Source organism: Peromyscus eremicus, chromosome 7 (genome assembly GCF_949786415.1).
Source record: "Peromyscus eremicus chromosome 7, PerEre_H2_v1, whole genome shotgun sequence".
Classification (NCBI taxonomy): Eukaryota; Metazoa; Chordata; class Mammalia; order Rodentia; family Cricetidae; genus Peromyscus; species Peromyscus eremicus.
Window position 1 is genome coordinate 32,575,228 of NC_081422.1, and position 19,285 is coordinate 32,594,512.

Genomic DNA, 19,285 nt, shown 5'->3' on the forward strand with positions numbered 1-19,285 from the left:
AGTTGTTCTCCAGAGTCATTTGGGTTTGAACTCCTCAAAAATTCTTGTAAAATGAAAACTGGCACTACATCACTAGAGAATGTTTGAATCTAAGGCTGCTTTTTGGAAGTCTGTGTCATGGTTGGGCATTAAAGCCAACTCTTAAAGTGAAACCTATGAAGATTTAATGTGACAATATAATGTGCTTGCTACATTGAACATCCATCTACAGCGAGACATATATCAACTGCAGATACGTCCAAGACAGAGGCCTTAACTAAAGGGAATATTTCATCTATCCCATGAGAAGTGGAAGGCTTAATGAACCATTACATCTGAGTTTTCTCATCACTTATGCTTTTAAATTATCAACATACAAAATAGATTTTATTATATGAATATTTTGCCTGCATATAAGCCCATCATATGCATGCAGTGCTAGAGGAGGCCAGAAGAGGGCATCAGATCCCCTGGAACTGGAGTTATAGGCTGTTGTAAGCTGCCATGTGGATGCTGGGAATTGAACCTGGATCCTCTAGAAGAGTAGCCAGTACTCTTAACTGCTAAGCCATCTTCCTAGCCTCCATAAGCTTTTTCTTCCTAGATCCATCCTTATTATCAATGCCATCATAACTTTGAACTGTATCATATTCCTTCTTATATGTATCAAAACTCATGGTGAACAAGTTTTGGGTTACAAAAGAGGACTTACTCAACAACAAATACAAGTTCTGCTTTGGAAGTTTTAAGGAAGAATTTAAAATGTGAAAATAAAATTAAAGTCTTTATCATAAAGATTCATTGTCATTCATTCACATCTCAAGTCAACTCCTCTTAAATGAGGCGCTTGAATTATAGCAGAAGAAACGTCTACAAGGTACCATTACTTTTTGACTGTTAAAACAGGTAAGTATGATGCTTACTTGCCAAAGGATGTTATAGATTATGGCCATTTCCTCATGCTTTTTATTATTTTCTGTATGAGTAAATGGTTGGAGACTTATCTCCTTAGAGATAAGAATGGAGATGAGATGAACTGTAGTGTTTACAAGTTGTGTTCCACACAATGGCATTTTTGTCAACAATGGAGATGCACACAGAGGCGGTCCCGTTATAATGGAGCCAAAAATTTGTTGTCATTTAGTCAAGTTGTTGTAGCTATCCTTATGTTCCATGACAAAACATGACTCAACATGTCGTGATACTGGTAGAATGAACCTACTCTGTTGCCAGTCAGTGAAAGTATAGACAGCCAAGCTGGGGGCTCACGGCTGCAGTCTGAGCAACTGGAAGGCTCTCCTAGTGTGCTTTCACTCTTGCTTTGATAAACATGGCCAAAGCAATCGAGGAGGCAAGGGTTTACTTCATTGTAACAGCTTACAATCCATCATGAAGAGAAGTCCGGGCCTGGACTCATTTAGGAACCTGAAGACAAGACCTGAAGCAGAGACCATGGAGGAACACAGCTTCCTGGCTTGCTCCCTCTGGCTGGTCAGCTTGCTTTATTATACCACCTGCCTGGGTGTGGCATTGACCATAGTGGGCTGGGCTCTCCCACATCAATCAAGAAAATGTCCCATAGACATGCCATAGGCCAATCTGAGAGAGACTTTTTTTCAATTTAGGTTCCCTACTGCCAGATGCCATTAGCTTCTGTCAAGTTGACAAAAAAATTGGTTAGCAGGGGAGGCTGATGCAGGAGGATTTTTATGAGTTCTAGGGTACTCTGAGTTACAGAATGAGACTATCATATAAAACAGCAACAACAAAAAAGATATTGTACAGTCTTACATTTAATTATGGATAGTACATAAGACTTGAAAATGATAGTGTGCTACTGGTAGTTTAGTTGCGTAACTTTACAATCATTTTATAATGTATCAACTTAAAGTCATTACACTAAGACTCACTACACTGGCTGCCCCCTCATATACTACTTAAGAGGCCATGTACAATGATAGACCCATGCCTATTAGGTTTGAGTGAGTACACTATAATTTCTGCTCGTGACAAAATGATCTAACAGTACATTTTCTTCTCCTTTTTTTTCCACCCTCAGACAGGGTCTTATGTAGCTCAGGCTGATTTGAAACTTCCTGTGTAACTGAAGATGGCTTGAGTGAGTGATGCTCCTGCCTCCACCTCCCAGTGCTAGAATTACAGGAGTATACCCACCATGTCCTGTGCTGATCATCTAAATTTCTTACAACTTTCTAAATAAGCTTAGGTTACCCCAAGGCAGAAACTTACAGTAAACTTAGAACTTGCTTTTCTGTTAAATTTTCATAGAAATGGTAAGAGATCTCATGCAGTTTATAGTTCATACCATGTAAATGCAAAAGAAAGTCTTTACATTTTTAGAACTGGTTAAATCTTGATTTAATGTTTAGGCCTAGAAGTCTCTTCAGATTGTGTATGAGTGTGTTGCCTGCCTGTGTGTCTGCAGCATATATGTGCTGGTTGCCCTCAGAGGTCAGAAGAGGACATCAGATCTTCTGGGACTAGAATTATAGTCAATGGAGAACCACCATGTAGATGCTAGGAATTGAACTTGGGTCCTCTACAAGATCATTCAGTGCTTTTAACTACTGAGCCATCTCTCCAGCCATGGGGTAGATGTCTTGGTGGGGGATTCTAGTAGCTTAAGTTTTTAGGTGAGTTCTTATGGATGTCAGGATTGATTTCATAAATACATAAATTTACTAGTGGAAACACTTCTTATAGGCTGTCTTTGCATGTTAGATGGTAGTTTCCAGTAAGAAAACAAGTACAGTTGGGCGGTGGTGGCGCACACCTTTAATCCCAGCACTCGGGGGCAGAGGTAGGCGGATCTCTCAGGCCAGCCTGGTCAACACAAGGTATTCTGGGACAACCAGGGCTACACAGGGAAACCCTGTCTCGAAAGAAAGGAAGAGAGAAAACAAGTTCAAAAATAAGATAATCACGTGGATAGCATATGAAAGGGATTAAGTGGCCTACTATTCATGTTCATTTTTAAAAACTTTCTGGGTGTGCCCCGCAGTGTGCTTGTGGATGTCAGAGGACAACTCTGCATTTGGTTCTCTCTGTCCCTCTTTGTGTGGTTCTGGGCATGGAAATCAGGTGGCCAGGCCTCTTGAGCAAGCATCTTTACTTGATGAGCCTTCTCATCGACCTGGTGGTTTCACTTTGAAACTTTGAATGAGTAGAGCCCACTTCTGTGTTTCAGCAGCAAGGTAATGTTACTATAATAAAAGCTGGTCAGGATTTTTATTGTTATTTGGGCTTTTGTTGTTAGGGGAGTGACATGATTGTGGAATCATAATATAAAGTGTTTGTATGGGGACTTATGTGTTAAATATTGTGTTATTGTTTACTTATGTGTATGTGTCTGAGGAGGTCAGATGGGTGTCAGATCCCTTGGAGCTGGAGTTACAGGTTATTATGAGCTTCCTGATGTGGATGCTGAAAATCGGACTCAGGTCCTCCTCAAGAACCATACATGTTCTTAACTCCTGAGCCATTTCTTCCGTCCCATATGGAGACTTTAAAAAGGGGAGGAATGTGTCCCTCTGCTATGCTAGAAGTGCTTTTGTGAATGTGCTTCCAGCCTCGTTATCACCTATTAGTAAATTAGTGACAATTTTAATGTTACCGGAATACCACTTGGAGTCAGAGCCTCAAGTGTGAAGTGTTGAGAAAACAAAAACTTGGAAAAAGATTCTGATGTAACAACTTTAGAGGAATGCTTTTCCTGGAGTACCATCCTGTATGGATATCACACCCTGTTTAATGTTCCCTTCCAAGTTAGGCTCCGTTATAAGTGATTCCCTAGCATGCTCGAGAGTCCATTCCCAGTCTAGCATATATAGCATTTGCCAAGCTTTTCCATAGTACCTGCCAGTTTTGTTGGAGTCCTTTAGTTTTGTTTTGAGATGGGGTCTTAGGTAGCCTAGACTGACCTTGTATTTCCAGAAGGAATGAATTTTAAAATATTGCTTTTTGCCACTTCAGAGAAATGAATTGTTGCTTATCACAGAAAAAAAAAGGCCTTTAAAAAGCAAACAAGTAAAGTGAGATCTTTGTACATTCTTTTTGTTTTATTGGCAGGGTCTGGCTATTAGCCCAGGATAGCCCAGAATTTTCTGTCCTCCTGCCTCTACTTCTCTAGTGCTAAAATTACAAGTGTGCACCACCACATCTGGGATACTTTTTTTTTTTACTTAAATAATTGATTAAAATGAATTGAGAAACCAAGCAATGATATTTTTTTCTGAATCAGATACTGTTCTCCTTTGTTTTTATTTACTTCTTTGTTTATTGTGAGCTTTACTAAAATTTTCTTGGAAAAAAAAAAAAGAAAACAAAACAGGAGCTGGGTGCTATGTAACATGTCTTTGGCTCCAGCTTATAAGAAGTTGAGGTGAGGAAATCTCTTGACTTTGGGTTCAGCCTTGGCAACACAGTGAGACTTTGGCCCTGAGAGGATTACACTCAGTTGACCATGTATGGCAGTGAAGCCTTCACCTGCTGAGCCCTCCTGCTGGTTGTGCCAATCTTTAAAATCTCCTGAAGCCTGTCATACGAATGAAGTCTGCTTATCTTAGACTTCCTAATACATACTACATTCTTTCTAGAGGAAAGCTTGTGTGCTGTAGCACAGCAGCTTTAAAGCAGAGGTGTATGGGCTCCTCAGAGATTGTGTGACATTGGTAATGTGTACATTTTCCTCAGGAGGGGATCCACGGCCCTGATAGGCTAAGATTCCCCTGGATAGAAAAAGGGAAAGCAAAGGGTTTAGAATTAGAAGGTTTTACTTGACAAAGCTTTCTCTTAACAATAGAATGGTGGGGGCGTCGAGTGGGAAATGACACAAATTTCCTATATTTTTTCTTAGTCTTTTTGTTTGTTTGTTTGTTTTTAAAGGATTTAGTCAATTGGAAAGTCAGTTTGCCAGGTATCAATGTACAGAAACCCAGTCTGATAAATACTAAGATTTTTGCCCAAATGGTTTTGTTTTAGGTACTTTCTACCCCCAAATTTGCAATTGTATGTCAAAAGATATAATTGCAAATTTATGCTTTTGTTTTGTATTGGTTTGATTTTTTTTTTTTTTTTTTTTTTTTTTTTTTTTTTTTGGAGACAGACCTCTCTATCTCTGGCTGTCTTGGAGCTCTGTGTAGACCAGGCTGGCCTAGAACTCACAAGAGATTCTCCAACCTCTGTCTCCCAACGTTGGGATTGTTGGGATTACAGGCATGTGCCAGCTACTGTTAGCATGTTAGGCAAGCACTCTTTCAACTGAGCTACATCCCCAGCTCCCAGATGTTAGAGAGAGAGAGAGAGAGAGAGAGAGAGAGAGAGAGAGAGAGAGAGAGAGAGAGAGAGAGAGAGAAAGAAAGAAAGAGTGAGAGTGTGTGTCTGTGTTGCTTAAGATTGAACCCAAGGCCTTATACATGCTAGGCAAGTATTCCACTGAACCTTTTGAGTTTTTATTAAACTTTGTTTTTTGTTGCCTTAGTTAAGAGCCACTAGTAGTAATTATAATAGGAGTTTAAAGGAAATAGATCTATTTTACAGAGACTACTCATTTATCTTAGTCAGAGGTATTTGTTTGGTGGGGTTGTTTGCAGAGACAAGGTCTCCCTGTGTACCAGGCTGGCCTTGAACTTGCAGCAGTCTTTCTGCCTTGCATGCTGGGATTATAGATGTGAAGTGCCATGCCCAGTTTGAAGTGTTATTTTGACACTTTTTGTAAGAAAACCAGTTATTGGAGATTGGTTTCCTGTGTAATTCCCCACCTCTCGGGGTGTATGACTTTTGAGGACCTGTCTTAAGCATTTGGGTGAGAGGAGTCTGGGGTTTGTCATGTCCAGGTGGCTGCTGGGTGTGTTCAGAGTGGCCATTGGACAGCTGCATCTGAAACGCTGTGCACTGTTCTTTCTTTCACACCGTTCCCTGCTGGTCTAACGGAGCTGTCCCCCCGCAGATGCACGTGATTTCACCTGACATCTTAGACCAGTGAAGCCAGTGTTTTCTAAACAGCATGTTTATACCGCCATTGTGACTGATTTCTGCTCCTCCTCACTATATACTCTGTTCCACTTGCTCGCAGCTCTGTTAGAACAGTGGTTTTTGTCATGGTGACTGTTTTATTAAATGAAGTGGGTAAAGTATGGAGCCAGTAGCAGAATCCTTGGCCTATGCCTGAATGAGCTATTTAGTTTGCCTCCTGTATTCCCAAACCAGGGAGGAACTAGCTCTTCCCACTTCCTGAGTGCAAGGGCAGGATTAGAGGACACTGAAGTGAAAAACCTCCGTTTCACCCTTAGTAACTTAATGATGCCAGGACGGGCTTTGAAGCCACTGGCCCTGCTTGTAGATCTTATTTTCCAAGCCTTTCAGTATTTGATTTGCCCTTTTCTGAACTCTACAATTTCCCTCTCTTGTAGCTGGTTCGATGCCCAGAACTGAATGCTGTGCTCCAGCTGTGGCCTCACCGGTGCTGAATAGAGAGGAAGAGCCACCTTCATAGCTTACATGTGATTCCTCTGCTTATACAACCCAATACTGGATTTACTTACTTTGGCAAGATAGCTGCATTGTGCACTGTATTTAATGTTACGTGTACTGTAACCCTGGGTCTTTCTCTGCATTGCTACCGTCAACCCCTCAATCCTGCCAATCTAAAACTCCTGCCTTTGTTTACCTGCCCCCTCCCCATAGATTCCCCATGCATTCATCCACAATGAATGTCATCTTTTTATTCTCTGGTTTCCTTTTACTTTATCTTAAGCTCTGGCGAGACTTTCACTCTGTCCTATAAATTGTTGCTGTCAGCCAGCTTTTCACCCTGCTTCGGTAGTGGAGCACCCCCTCAAGCCTTTTCTCTGGTCCTTGTCCGGTCGTAGTCCTGAAACCAAGCATTTGCTAAGGTCGATTGATAAGCATTCACCTGGAGTTTCTGAATCAGGTACTGGGAACAGCTCTGGTTTGGCCCCCTGAAGTTGTTACCCTGCTTAGTCCTGTCTAGATTTCCTTACCTCCTCATGACCTCTGTCTGGGTGGATAGTATAGTCTTACAGCCCCTCCTCCAGGAAGGAGATGAAAACATGCAGTCAACTTAACAGAGAGATGTCTCACAGTAAGGAAGTAACTATTGTCTTTTAGTAGAATAGCCTTTAGTAGTTTTAAGTTTTTCTAATTAGAAATTAGATTGAGGTAAATGAAGAAAGTGAAGGAAGATTTTTTTAAATGTTGAAGTAGGCCATGGTTCACCAAGAAAGCCAAATGGTGTATCTTGTTGGATTGGTGGCTGACTCAAATGGGAGCTGCAGCCTCGTTTTCCTGGACTCTAGAGCATCATGATGCCTGATTTAGAGAAGGTTTTTAGTTGGTTTATTTAGGGTTGTTGATACAGCCGCCCAGTCTTTTAATTATATGCTTTGATTAAGCATTTAGAGGATAATGTATTGTATAATCTTTTCTGTGGGTGGTAAGAATTGGAAGATCTCCAAATGTCCTTTTTATCTATGTCTAAGCTCTCAAGTGAATCCTAGTGGGTCTTAGGGTAGCAGTTAAGCCTATGTTTGAGTCAGCCCCCCACCCCCACCATCTTAGTGGATGTGCTCTGTTTAAACAGACTGTTCTTGAGTTTGGGGCATTTATTAGACCTACAAGGTACTGCTTACATGTATTTGTATTTTGAAGGAGCGAAAGTTGATTTGGAAATTTTTTTAATGTCATTTCAGTACATCAGATTACTATGGTTTTAGACATTACCAAACACCTGGTAGATATCAGCACACTGTAAACACGTGTTACAGGTGTATGCTGCAACTAAGAGGTGTGTAGAGCTGTCAGAGATGGCTGATTTCAGTATTCACAATTACACAACCAAAGGAAACGATAAGCTCAGTTTGGTGGCTTTGAAGAATGTCGCTTCTCTGGTTCCTCCCCATGTATATTATCACAATTTGCTAAATTTATTTTTGATCAAGAGAATAAATGTTTGCAAATATAGGAAGGAATGGGTACACTTGCTTGTGCCCGTGTCACCTCCTCATGAGTGTGTCACCTCCTCACAAGTGTGGCACCTTTCTTGAAAGGAAATGTTAGTTTTGTTCCTTGGCTTCTGGAGTAACCCAGTGACAGAGCCAGTCAACTGGACTTCGGTGTTCTGAATGCTGTTCTGTAGGCAGCCAGTAAGCAGTGAGAAGGGTCCGCTTCCATCTCCATTTATGGTCTCAGAAGGGGAAAGGGACAGGACTGCGACTCTCTATTTACAGTCCTTAGGAATCGAGTGGAGTGGTTGGGGTGTTCTTGGAGGCAGAAACTAGACATTGTAAGATAAAAATAAATTGTCAGGGGTTGTTTGCAATTCAAATTCCAATCTCTGAGTAGGGCAGAGGGTGCTGGGAAAGGGGAGTATAAGCAGGGTCAAGGGAGATTTGCAGCGCTTCTCTCCGTTGGGAGATTTGACCATGACACACATTTTCCAAGTTTATGTTTCTAGATTGTTCTAGAAAGTTTTGTCCTATGGGGTCACGATTCTCTGTTGCAAAAAGAAAGCTGAGATGATTTTTAAAGGGTTTATGGGAAGCCTCAGTTCTGTAAGGTATTTGAGGCGGTGGGAGAGATGCTGTGAAAGATGCTTGTTTGGGGGTTCAAGGCTCCAGGGAGGGTGACTGTGTCTGAGGGAGATGATCATGTCTCGTGCTTTTATTACTCTTTTTGCCTGTTTGGATTTCTGGCCTCAAGGAACAGAGTTAAAGAGTCTTTGAGGGAGTGTCTGTAGGTTGTCAGCTGTGTTTAAAGGTACTGCACTCATGGAGAGCCTAAAGACTCAGACTTGTTTGCATTTGGTGAGATAGATCATGTATTAGCTTATGGAAGGCAACTTCTCCTTTAGGAGAATCTTACAGTCTTGATAATATCTAGTTAGCGATAAACTAGTTTTAACAGTTAAGTTAGAAAATATTTAGGAGCCACCATGGAAAGGGGATTTTATCTCTCAAGAAAATTCTGAGTGGAACCCCATAAAGTAGAAGAGTGATTAGAGGGAGGGAAGGAAGGTAGAGTCAGTAGGGCCTGAGTGACTGGATTTTTAAGCTGAGACAACAAAGTCCTTGATCTATCTTTTGATGGGTCAAGTAAGAGCATAAGGTGTGTACCATTAAATATGGGAAACTGGGCTAGTCTGAAATATGTAATAGAAAAAAGACCATAAAAAACAAGAGTCGAACAAGGCAGCGATGTTCCCCAGGTTTTGTCCTTGAGCTTGCATGATGGTATTTATTTGCTGTGTGTCAAGTGACAGAAAGAGTGAGGTAACTCCCTCCCCTCCTAAGGAAGACTGTTGGCCATGTTGGTTGGTTTGTTTAGCTGGTAGTTTCAGTTGGTAGACTAGTAAAATGTAGGAATTAATGTACTACTTCTTGGTCATTGTGTTTGAGACTGGAGACTTAGGACGTTATTGATTTGATTTCTGCTTAAATTGTAGAAGTTTTTACCATGACAGAGTGAGTTAGTGAGGACCACAGACTCTGTAGAGACCTGTTTTGTTAGCTACGTTGTCTAGGCAACTGTTTTCCCCTGTACTCCTTAACCAAGGGTAAGGAAGGTGTTCTTCACTTGGGGAATTCTTCTTTCTGTCCTCTTTCCCTCACGTCTTCCAAATTCTGGGCACCACAGCAGCTCTCTCCTGTGGCAGGTGTGCATCCTATTGGCTGGCTGGTATTTCTTTTTTTTTCTCCCCCTTACCCTTTTTTAATGGGGGAGGGGGCATAAAATATGTGTATGGGTACATGCAATAATGTTGTAATGTTTCTTGTTGTTTTAATTGATAATTGCAAAATAATTGTTTGAATTATAACATGTTTGAGTAAATGCTAAATTAGTATTTTTCTAATATAATAATGAATTTGAAATCTAGCATTCCTGTAACAATGTGTCTTTGTTTGTCTGTCTGTGTCTGTCTGATAGTAATTAATATCTGTGGTCCGTATCTGGAGGAGGAAGTACAGCTTTAAAGGAATAACAAAAGACTTTGTGTCTTAGACCCTTCGCAGGTGTTACAGTCGGGTGAAAGAACATGGTGTTGGGAAAAGAAAGAGCAGTTACACATTTGAACAGTTGGAACAGGTGTTTGGTCAGGGAGGATGGGATGCTCAGCCCTGCCAGCCTGTACTTATTAACAGTAGTGGCTTGTACCAGGAGCTGGAGTCAGATGGCAGCACTATGGAGGACTATTCACAGGAGGACTGGGGAAACCACAGTCAGGATCTCCATGGCTACCCAACAGATCAGGAATTGGGTAAGAAAACCAATACATGTGCTGTGTGTGTGTATGTATACCTAGTATGTGCCCTGGTATCTGATAGCTTCTAGTGTTGTCAGCACAAGGCATATTGCTAAACTATTTGAGCCAATGTGGGCATCCTTGGCTTAGCATCAAACTGCCAAGTAGTGCTTGGTATTGGTTACTTGGTGATTTGGGTACCACTAAGCTCCTTGAAGATAGGAGAATTCCTAATCTGAGCCATACAAGGAGGTTCACTGACAGAATCTTCTGCAACTCAAAATACCCTGTTCTTTGTAGCTTTAAGATTTCTGCCAAGAGCACTCACTCTTGGTCCAGCTCCTTTAAATCTACATTTGAGTGGCCGCATTGAGAGGATACATGGAGATTTTGTTTGCTTGTATCTCTTTATGTCAAGCATTCCAGTTTCGACTCTTACTTGGGAAGTGCTGGTCAGGTTTTAGCTGTAGCCCGTGTACATCAGCAACAAGTTGTGTGATGAGTAAGTTAGGAGTAAATAGCCTTCCCCTTGTGTTGTGCTCAGATGATTTCTGAGAAAGTGCAGCCGGGATTGGCTATGTACATTTGTTTCCCTTCCTTAAGGAAAAAATTACAGAAATCTTGCCCAGTGACAGAGAAATAAAGAAAAAGGGGCAGACTATTAGCTTCTTTTCTATTAATACTATTATAACTTCTCCCAAATATGGGAAGGGAAAAAGAAAGAGGCTCTCCAATTGTTAAGATTATCAGCCGTATGTAAGAAAATGTAGATTGGAAGAATAAGAATAGATGGTAAATGATCTTGCCGTTCCATCTCACAAGAAAAATAAGGCCTAGACCGCAGTGTCTCATAACCCTGTTTGCTGTGAAGAGTTAAATCACCCAGACCTTGAGAAAAAATAACATGCAGAATATGCTGATCCCTGTATTTGGGAGAGTAATTACTTACACTGTAAAACCTACGTAGAAAAGCCTAAATAGAGCAGAATCATTTTCATTCTTGTTCTTTTAAAATCATGTTTGCAGTGAAATTAAGCTTTAAGCTCCTCGCCTGAAATCCACTGGTGACCTTGAAGAATTTTATACTTGGGGAGTCTGGTTTCTGATCTTGCATATAAATGTTCGCATCTCATTATATAAAGTTATATTTTTAAGTCTGGTAGAAGGCAGTAAATAGAGATATTTATCCACAAATGTATGCCACCACTTACAAAAATATGTTTCAAAATTCTTTGTTTTTCAGATGAAATGCCAGTTTCAAAGAGAACATTAAAAATAAAACAAGAGTCTTCTGAAGAAGCACAGTAAGTAGATGCTTCGTTTTTGTACCAATGTGTCTTAAGTTTAGTGACCTGGGAGGATCGTGGGTACCTAGGCATACTGTAGAAACTCCATCCAGCCTTAGCACCGTGAAAGCATGTCTGCTCATTCTTCATTCTACCACTGGGGACCTGAAATGCCGAATTTTATGTACAGGAAGAAGAAAAAAATGTTACATGAAAATATGTGTTTCTCTGTATGGACGTGCTTACTAAGAGATAAGATGAGCCACAGGACTTGAGTTTAAATGGCACTGGGTGGAACAGTAGAAGGCCAGAGGGGCATTTAAATTCTTCATAATACTGCAGTTTGAGAATCAGAAATTAAGTTCTTAGGTGACCTACTTATGCGTGTAGAAAACAGCTCCTGGAGGAACCACTGAGAAGGTCCAGGATGGAGCCTCTCACTGGCCCAGCTGTTCTTACCTCTGAGAGTTTAATACTATCTGTTACATTCACAGTTCTTTTTAATGGCTTTAAGTGAGTTCCTTACCAAAGCCATTACAAAGAAAAACTAAAGTTTGGGGCTAAGTGAAGAGCACTGCTCATTTATCTTCTGCTAACCGTGAACTCGAAGTACCCATGCCTTGTATGTTGCATTCCACATGTTTGATCTTGACGTTTGAGAGGCAGGAAGAGACAAGCTGCCACTTGTCACTAGCCTTTAACCCTGGCACTTTTTTGGCATTGGATCTTCAGAAACCAGGAAGTAGGCAGTTCTCAGGGACTACTCGAATAACTATGGTGCCAAATGGCTCCAAGCTTCTGAAATACCCTGTACCGAGGCCGGTAGGACTCTGGTGTGCTGTGTCCTCTGCTGCTCTTTTTCTGGGTGCCAGCTCAACTAAGGAGTGTGAGGTTCTGAAAGAGCTTCTAGTAGGCCATTTTCTTCTCACTTTAGTACTTCTGAAATACTTCCTTGCAGTGTCTGACTAGTGCTCATAATGTGAAGTGTTGAATAAAATAAAAATAACCTGGATATGGGCCATGGGATGGGTTTTGTTCTCTCCCTCTCAGCATCTGTGGGGTTAGTTAACTAACTGATCCATGCTTCACAAAAAAATATTCACCTAGTCATTCCACTAACTTTTGTTTTCTAAGTATTTGCTGTATGCAAAGCATTATGATATTTAAATGAGCAAAATGAACAAAAGTCTCTGCCCTCAACTCCGTCTCCTAAATGTAGTCCTGCCTGAGGTCAATAAAACATTTTAAGGGCTGGAGAGATGCCTTAGTGGTTAAGAGCACCTCCTGTAAAAGCATGAGGATGGGAGTTCAGATCCCAGCACCTGTGTAAGAAAGCTGGGCATGGTCGTGTTCTCACCTGTAAAGCTAGCACTGAAGGAGAGAGAGCCAGGGCGATCTCTGGGGTTGACAGCTGCCTCCATACTCAAGAAATTAATGCTCCAGCTTCAGTGAGAGACACTGCCTCAAAGGAATACAGCTAAGAATGGCAGAGGAGGATACTCACGTCCTCCTCTGGCTTCTGTACATGCATACACACACAGGTGTGCACAGGAGGATACTCATGTCCTCCTCTGGCTTCTGTACATGCATACACACACAGGTGTGCACAGGAGAATACTCATGTCCTCCTCTGGCTTCTGTGCATGCATACACACACAGGTGTGCACAGGAGGATACTCATGTCCTCCTCTGGCTTCTGTACATGCATACACACACAGGTGTGCACAGGAGGATACTCATGTCCTCCTCTGGCTTCTGTACATGCATACACACACAGGTGTGCACAGGAGGATACTCATGTCCTCCTCTGGCTTCTATACATGCATACACACACAGGTGTGCACACAACAAACACACATTCACACATACAAAACTTTAAGAGAAGAAAATTTCAAAACAATTTGATGGCTGTGAAAGATAATTTTCTTTTGAAGTGTTGTCCCAGGTACATATCTATCTGCCTCACAAAGCATCACAGTCAAATAGTGTAAGTGATCGAGTGGGTACCTTCATGTTTCCTGAGGAGAGAAATAGTTCCCAGGAATCCAGTGCTTTCATGCAGGTGCCTGCTTGGTCACTGTGGAAGATTCTAAGCCAGACTCATGGGTGAAGGATAAACTTAGGGCACTCTTAGGTCCCAAGAAGCAGCTGAAAACACAGTGTTAGCTTTTTGCATTTTGCAAAGATAGGCCAGGGAGATAAGGGGACACACAGACTGGCTCTGTGAGGCCTCTCCAGACTGTTCAGAGCTCTCTAGAAGAGACAAGATTTTAAAAGGAAAGTCTGAAGGACCAGGGCTCTCTTTTGAAGATGCTGTTAGCAGAGAGCTGGAGAGAAAGCTCGGTGATTGAGTGCTTGGTGCTCTTGGAGAGGCCTCGAGCTGAGGTGTTAGCATTACTGTCCAGAGGCTCACAGCTGCCTCTAACTGCTAGGCCTCCACCAGCACTTGTGTACACTCGCCGCCTCCCACTCACTGCCTCTCCCCACCTCAGATAGTAATGAAAAAAAATACCCTTAGCAAATCCCCTTTTTTTGATTGTGGGTGTGGAATAAGCACTTTTGTAGATTAAACTTATAATTGATTTTTGAAAATGTAGTAACTTGATTTCCAAGTTAATATCTAATAAGTCAGTCTTACCATATCAAAGTTTGGCCATACTTAAACATTTTAAAAAATATTTATTTTATGTACACATTTGCCTGTGTGAGAGTGTCAGATCTTCTAGAACTGGAGTTACAGACAGTTGTGAGCTGCCATGTGAGTGCTGGGAATTGAACCCAGATCCTCTAGAAGAGCAGCAGCTAGTGTTCTTAACCGCTGAGTTATCTCTCCAGACCCCCCACCTCTCCTTTTTTTTGAGACAGGGTTTCTATATAGCCCTGACTATTCTGGAACTCACCATGTGACCAGGCTGGCCTTGAACTCAAAGAGATCCACCTGTCTCAGTCTCCCAAGTTCTGGGATTAAAGGTGTATACCACTATTCCCATCGAGAAATAACTTATAATTGCATTTATGTAAATTTCATGAAGTGTCAGTCAGTACATTAGTTAAGCAGCCTGTGGAACAAGAATTTCATAGCATGTTCTATCTTGATCTGCTAATTATGCAAGTCATAACTGAAACATTTCTGTAATTTCACCTTTAATGTTCTAACTTAAATTTGAGAGTAGTAATGAGTTCATACTAATTCATTTAATTGGAAATGGCATATTGCTCTTGTAATAGGTCCTTAGTCATAACCACTGAATTCTTTTCCTCCAGCACCTGTATAAAAATTAATGGACTATCATAAATCCCATGTTACAAATTAAGGTGTTATTTGAGGCAGCACTGGGGCTCTGTTAAAGTAGCCTTTGCTTTTTGGCACTTTGGTCTGAAGGCTATTATTAGGGTTATCATAGCCACTTTAAAAAATCCGTGATCTGCTGGGCAGTAGTAGCATACACCTTTAATCCCAGCACTCAAGAGGCAGAGGTGGACCAGGTAGATATCTCTGAGTTCGAGGTCTACAGAGTGAGTTCCAGGACACTCAGAGCTATACAGAGAAACCCTGATCTCAAAAATCAAAAACCAAACCAAACCAAAAAACCTTCATGATCCTGAGTGGGGTCAGTGGCAGTACTTGATCAAGCCTGAAAGCCTGACTCCAGTCCCCAGAATGCATGGAAAAGTAGGAGAGGAACTACTACAAAGTTTTCTCCTGACCTCCACACAAGTGATATGGCACATACCTACACACAATAATCATTTCTCTGAAAGCTCATGGTTCCTGGAATTCACCAGGAAGCTCAAGTATTTATATTTATTAAATTTGATAGAGTGAGACCTTGAAAAGCAGTTTGTTTTTAATTCTAGGGACTTGATGGACTATTTCTGACATTTAATGCAGTGATCTTCCAGTGTGAAAGGAAGCCTTTCTGAGGTGTGGGTGTTTAAATGTAACATTTTACTCTTGTTGGCTGTGTTTTAAGTTATAGTGGTTCCCATAGTGAATGGTCTAGGCATTGAACATTTCTATCATAGAAAATTCTGTTAGATGTTGCTGCTGATTAATTAATTTGACTGTTAATTTCTCTTTCTAGGAAACGAGACACCATGCAGAATATTGTACAGATTTTGGAGTCAGTGCAGTTGAAATGGGAACTGTTTCAGAGCTGGACAGACTTTTCAAGACTCCATCTTTCCAATAAACTGGCCATTTTTGGAATTGGCTATAACACCCGCTGGAAAGAGGATATCCGTTACCATTATGCCGAGATCAGCTCACAGGTGCCCCTTGGCAAGCGTCTTCGGGAGTACTTCAACTCTGAGAAGCCTGAGGGACGGATAATTATGACCCGAGTGCAAAAAATGAACTGGAAGAATGTGTACTACAAATTTTTAGAGATCACCATTAGTGAAGCTAGATGCCTAGAGCTGCACATGGAAATTGACTGGATACCCATTGCCCACTCCAAGCCAACTGGTGGGAATGTTGTTCAGTATTTACTGCCAGGAGGGATTCCTAAAAGTCCAGGTCTTTATGCCATTGGCTATGAAGAATGTATTGAGAGGCCTCTCTCACCAGATGGGGAGCACCAGGCCCTGGACCCAGGAAAGGAGGGCCGGGTTGGCCTGGAAACCCTGTCTGCACAAGCCTCATTACAGGTGGAAATAGAACCCACCCGGATCGTCTACTGCTACCTCGGTATTGCTGAGGTCAGGACTCTGCAGCAGTGCTTGTTTTTACATTTCCAAGCAAATACCAAAACCTTCAGTAAAGATTGGGTTGGTATTAATGGGTTTTTGTCTCAGAACTGTATTGTGGATCCTGGAATTTCCCCAAAATCCATCTATATCAAATTTGTAGAAGTTGAGAGGGATTTTCTTTCCGCAGGCTCATTAGTTGAGTGCCTGGAAAAAGCCATTGGATACCCCTTAAAATTTAACAACTGAGTGTCATCCTTCATAAGGATTTGGGCGTGTGCATTCTTCTCCCTTCTTCCCATTACCCAGACTACCCCACATCCAGATGCTGCCATCAGACTCTTCATGGGAACTCTTTCCACGATGAGACCAATGCAACCTCTAAGGAATCACAGTAGACTCTGGGCAGAAAAAGCAGACCTCACCTGAAATGCTCATTTTGAGTAAGCAGGTCTTGCATGGTGGGTCAGTTCTTTTTTAAAAAAAGAAAACATCAATTTTTAAATGGATTTTAGAGCCCTGATATAAACAAATATAGGTACATTCCATATTGGACAAAACTTATACTTTGAGTTTCATATGAAATTGAAAATTGTATTTTTTTCACAATGTTTCATTTTTACACATCTCTATAAGTATTATTTACGACCTTGAATAAATAAGCAATAGATAATGGCAAGTAAATCTTGAGCCACAGCAAATAAGGCTGTTTTTCAATATTACCTTTAGCTACTATTGTATATAATTTAGAGTTTCATTTTTTTCACCAACCAAGTGTTTTGCTATTTCCAATCAGTGTTGCCTGCAAAGACTTTTGTTTATGTGATGTACAACTTTTATGGTTGTGTTACCATTTAAATTAAAAAAAAAAAAGAATTCCTGACCTTTGGGGTGTGCTAGTTGAGCTTTTTTGTACCAGAGTGTGGCTGCATTGATTGTGGGGAGTATGTCCAGCTTTGCTTGAAGAGTGAACAAACCCAGGCTGGGATGTGGCCCAGAGCTAGTGCTCATCTAGACCTGGGTTCAGACCCCAGTACTGGAAAGAAACGAGTGACCAGACCAATCAAAAATGCTCTGTTTTCTCTCTATATTAACAATGACCATAGTCATTTCTTGTCAGAGTTCCAGAGATCATTAGGAACAACACTATGTCTCTTACTAGAAAATGACTGCAGTGATATCCCTTCAGACTTAGGAGTATAAATTTACAGGGCACTTTGACTCCTCGTCTTTTTCACTTAGTAATTGGCTAAGTCTCCTAAGTACTGAAAGGACGGACTTGCTGCCATCTTGCTGTGTCTAAAAAAAGAAATGAGGAGCCAGTAAAAACACAATCCTAATGCCTTTGAAAAGCGATCCAGGAGAGAAGGAATTGGAAGGTGTCAGTCCATTAGGCAACGACGCATGCACAGACCTTTTCCCAGATTTCAGTGGGTCAGGCAGCACTCCACCTGGAGGCTAGCACACTTGGCGGAGAAGGGTCTCTAGTAGTCAAGGGTCACTTGTTCTCCTGGCAGGAACTTGCTAGTTTGGTATTTGTCTTTAATGGTTCCTCAACATCTCTCAGGCATTCTGCTTTAAATGGGCAGCAAATCCAGATGAGAACTCTTAAGTCCCTGATTTTATTTTTTTTCCTTTATTAAGAAATTTTTTATTCATTTTACATACAAACCACAGATCCCCCTCTCATCCCTCCTCCCACTCCCCCCTCAGCCTTCTCCCTTAACCCACTCTTCGATCCCCTCCTCCAAAAAGGTAAGACCTCCCATGGATACATTCAGTTGAGGCAAGTCCAAGCCCTCCCCCACCCCTATATCTAGGCTGAGCAAAGCATCCCACCATAGGTAATGGGTTCCAAAAATCCAGCTCATTCACCAGGGATAGGTCCTGATTCCACTGCCAGGGGCCTCTTAAACAGACCAAGCTACACAACTGTCTTTGCTTATGCAGAGGGCCTAATCCAGTCCCATGCAGGCTCCACAGCTGTTGGTCTAGAGTTCATGAGTTCCCACGAGCTTGATTCAGTTGTCTCTCTAGATTTCCCCATCATGATCTTGATGCCCCTTGCTCATAGAAACCCTCTTCCCTCTCATCGACTGGAATCCTGGAGCTCTGCCTCTGCTTCCATCAGTTACTGGATGAAGGCTCTATGATGACAGAGTATTCATCAATCTGATTACTAGGGTAGGCCAGTTCAGGCACCTATTGCTAGTAGTCTAAGCTGGGGTCATCCTTGTGTATTCCTGGGAACTTCCCTAGCACCAGGTTTCTCCCTAATCCCATGATGTCTCCCTAAGTCTCTGATATTCTATACAGTTGAAAATAAAATCACAAGCCAGGAGGTGGTGGTGCACACCTTTAGTCCCAGCACCCAGGAGGCAGAGGCAGGAGGATCTCTGTGTTGCAGGATAGCCTGGTCCACAGAGTGAGTTCCAGGACAGCCAGGGCTAAACAGAGAAACCTTGTCTTGAAAAACCAGAAGTAAAATAAAATTGCATATTTAAATTATTTCCCACAACTCACAAAATGAAGTCAAATCAGTGACTTTCCCCCCTTTTTGTTTTGATACCATTTGGCTAATTGATACTTACATGTTTTTCTAGTGATCTAGGGCACTTTTAACCACTGGGATGGTTTATTTGAGTCTGGGCTTATGGAGTTACCTTTTTTTCTGATGTAAGCTGCTAAAAATAGGTGCCACTCAGGGAGAGTATAAATATCCTGAGACTGTCAATGCAGAGTCTGCTTAGTGTGCAGTGTGGGTGTCTAGAGGCCTTGGGAGATTCTGGTGAGTTTAAGCTTTGGTTCTAAGGCTAAGGTGTGTGGATGATCAGACAGCAGTAATCTCATAATTACCAGTGCCAAGCCAGAGGAACAAGCATCACCAGGAGTACTACATGGCCCCTCCAATACAGCCACTGACCAATCCAGAACTAACCTTAATACTGAATTTATCTATCTCTATCCCCTTCCTTGGCTAGTAGTTACTAGATGGGGCAGAATGTTTTAGGAACATGTGGTGAGGACTTTGTCTACTTGTATATTACTGGGA

General features: G+C 41.6%; 1 protein-coding gene and 1 pseudogene across 3 annotated transcripts in view; one reads left to right on the forward strand and one right to left on the reverse strand.

Moving 5' to 3' along the window:
• Positions 1-17,098, forward strand: part of Msantd2 (Myb/SANT DNA binding domain containing 2) — a 34,703-nt gene extending 17,605 nt beyond the window's left edge. The window contains exons 1-4 of one of the 3 annotated variants that reach the window (XM_059267642.1): positions 5,867-6,500; positions 10,174-10,273; positions 11,502-11,562; positions 15,630-17,098. In XM_059267642.1, the coding sequence (XP_059123625.1) occupies positions 10,198-10,273; positions 11,502-11,562; positions 15,630-16,482 (990 nt within the window). In that variant the 5' untranslated portion in view covers positions 5,867-6,500; positions 10,174-10,197 and the 3' untranslated portion in view covers positions 16,483-17,098. Of the gene's footprint in view, positions 1-5,866; positions 10,274-11,501; positions 11,563-15,629 lie in introns of those variants that run through there. The other 2 variants (XM_059267643.1, XM_059267640.1) reach the window with 2 other exon arrangements.
• On the reverse strand, positions 626-746 carry LOC131915760 (small nucleolar RNA SNORA40; annotated as a pseudogene).
• Positions 17,099-19,285: the final 2,187 nt, after the last annotated feature.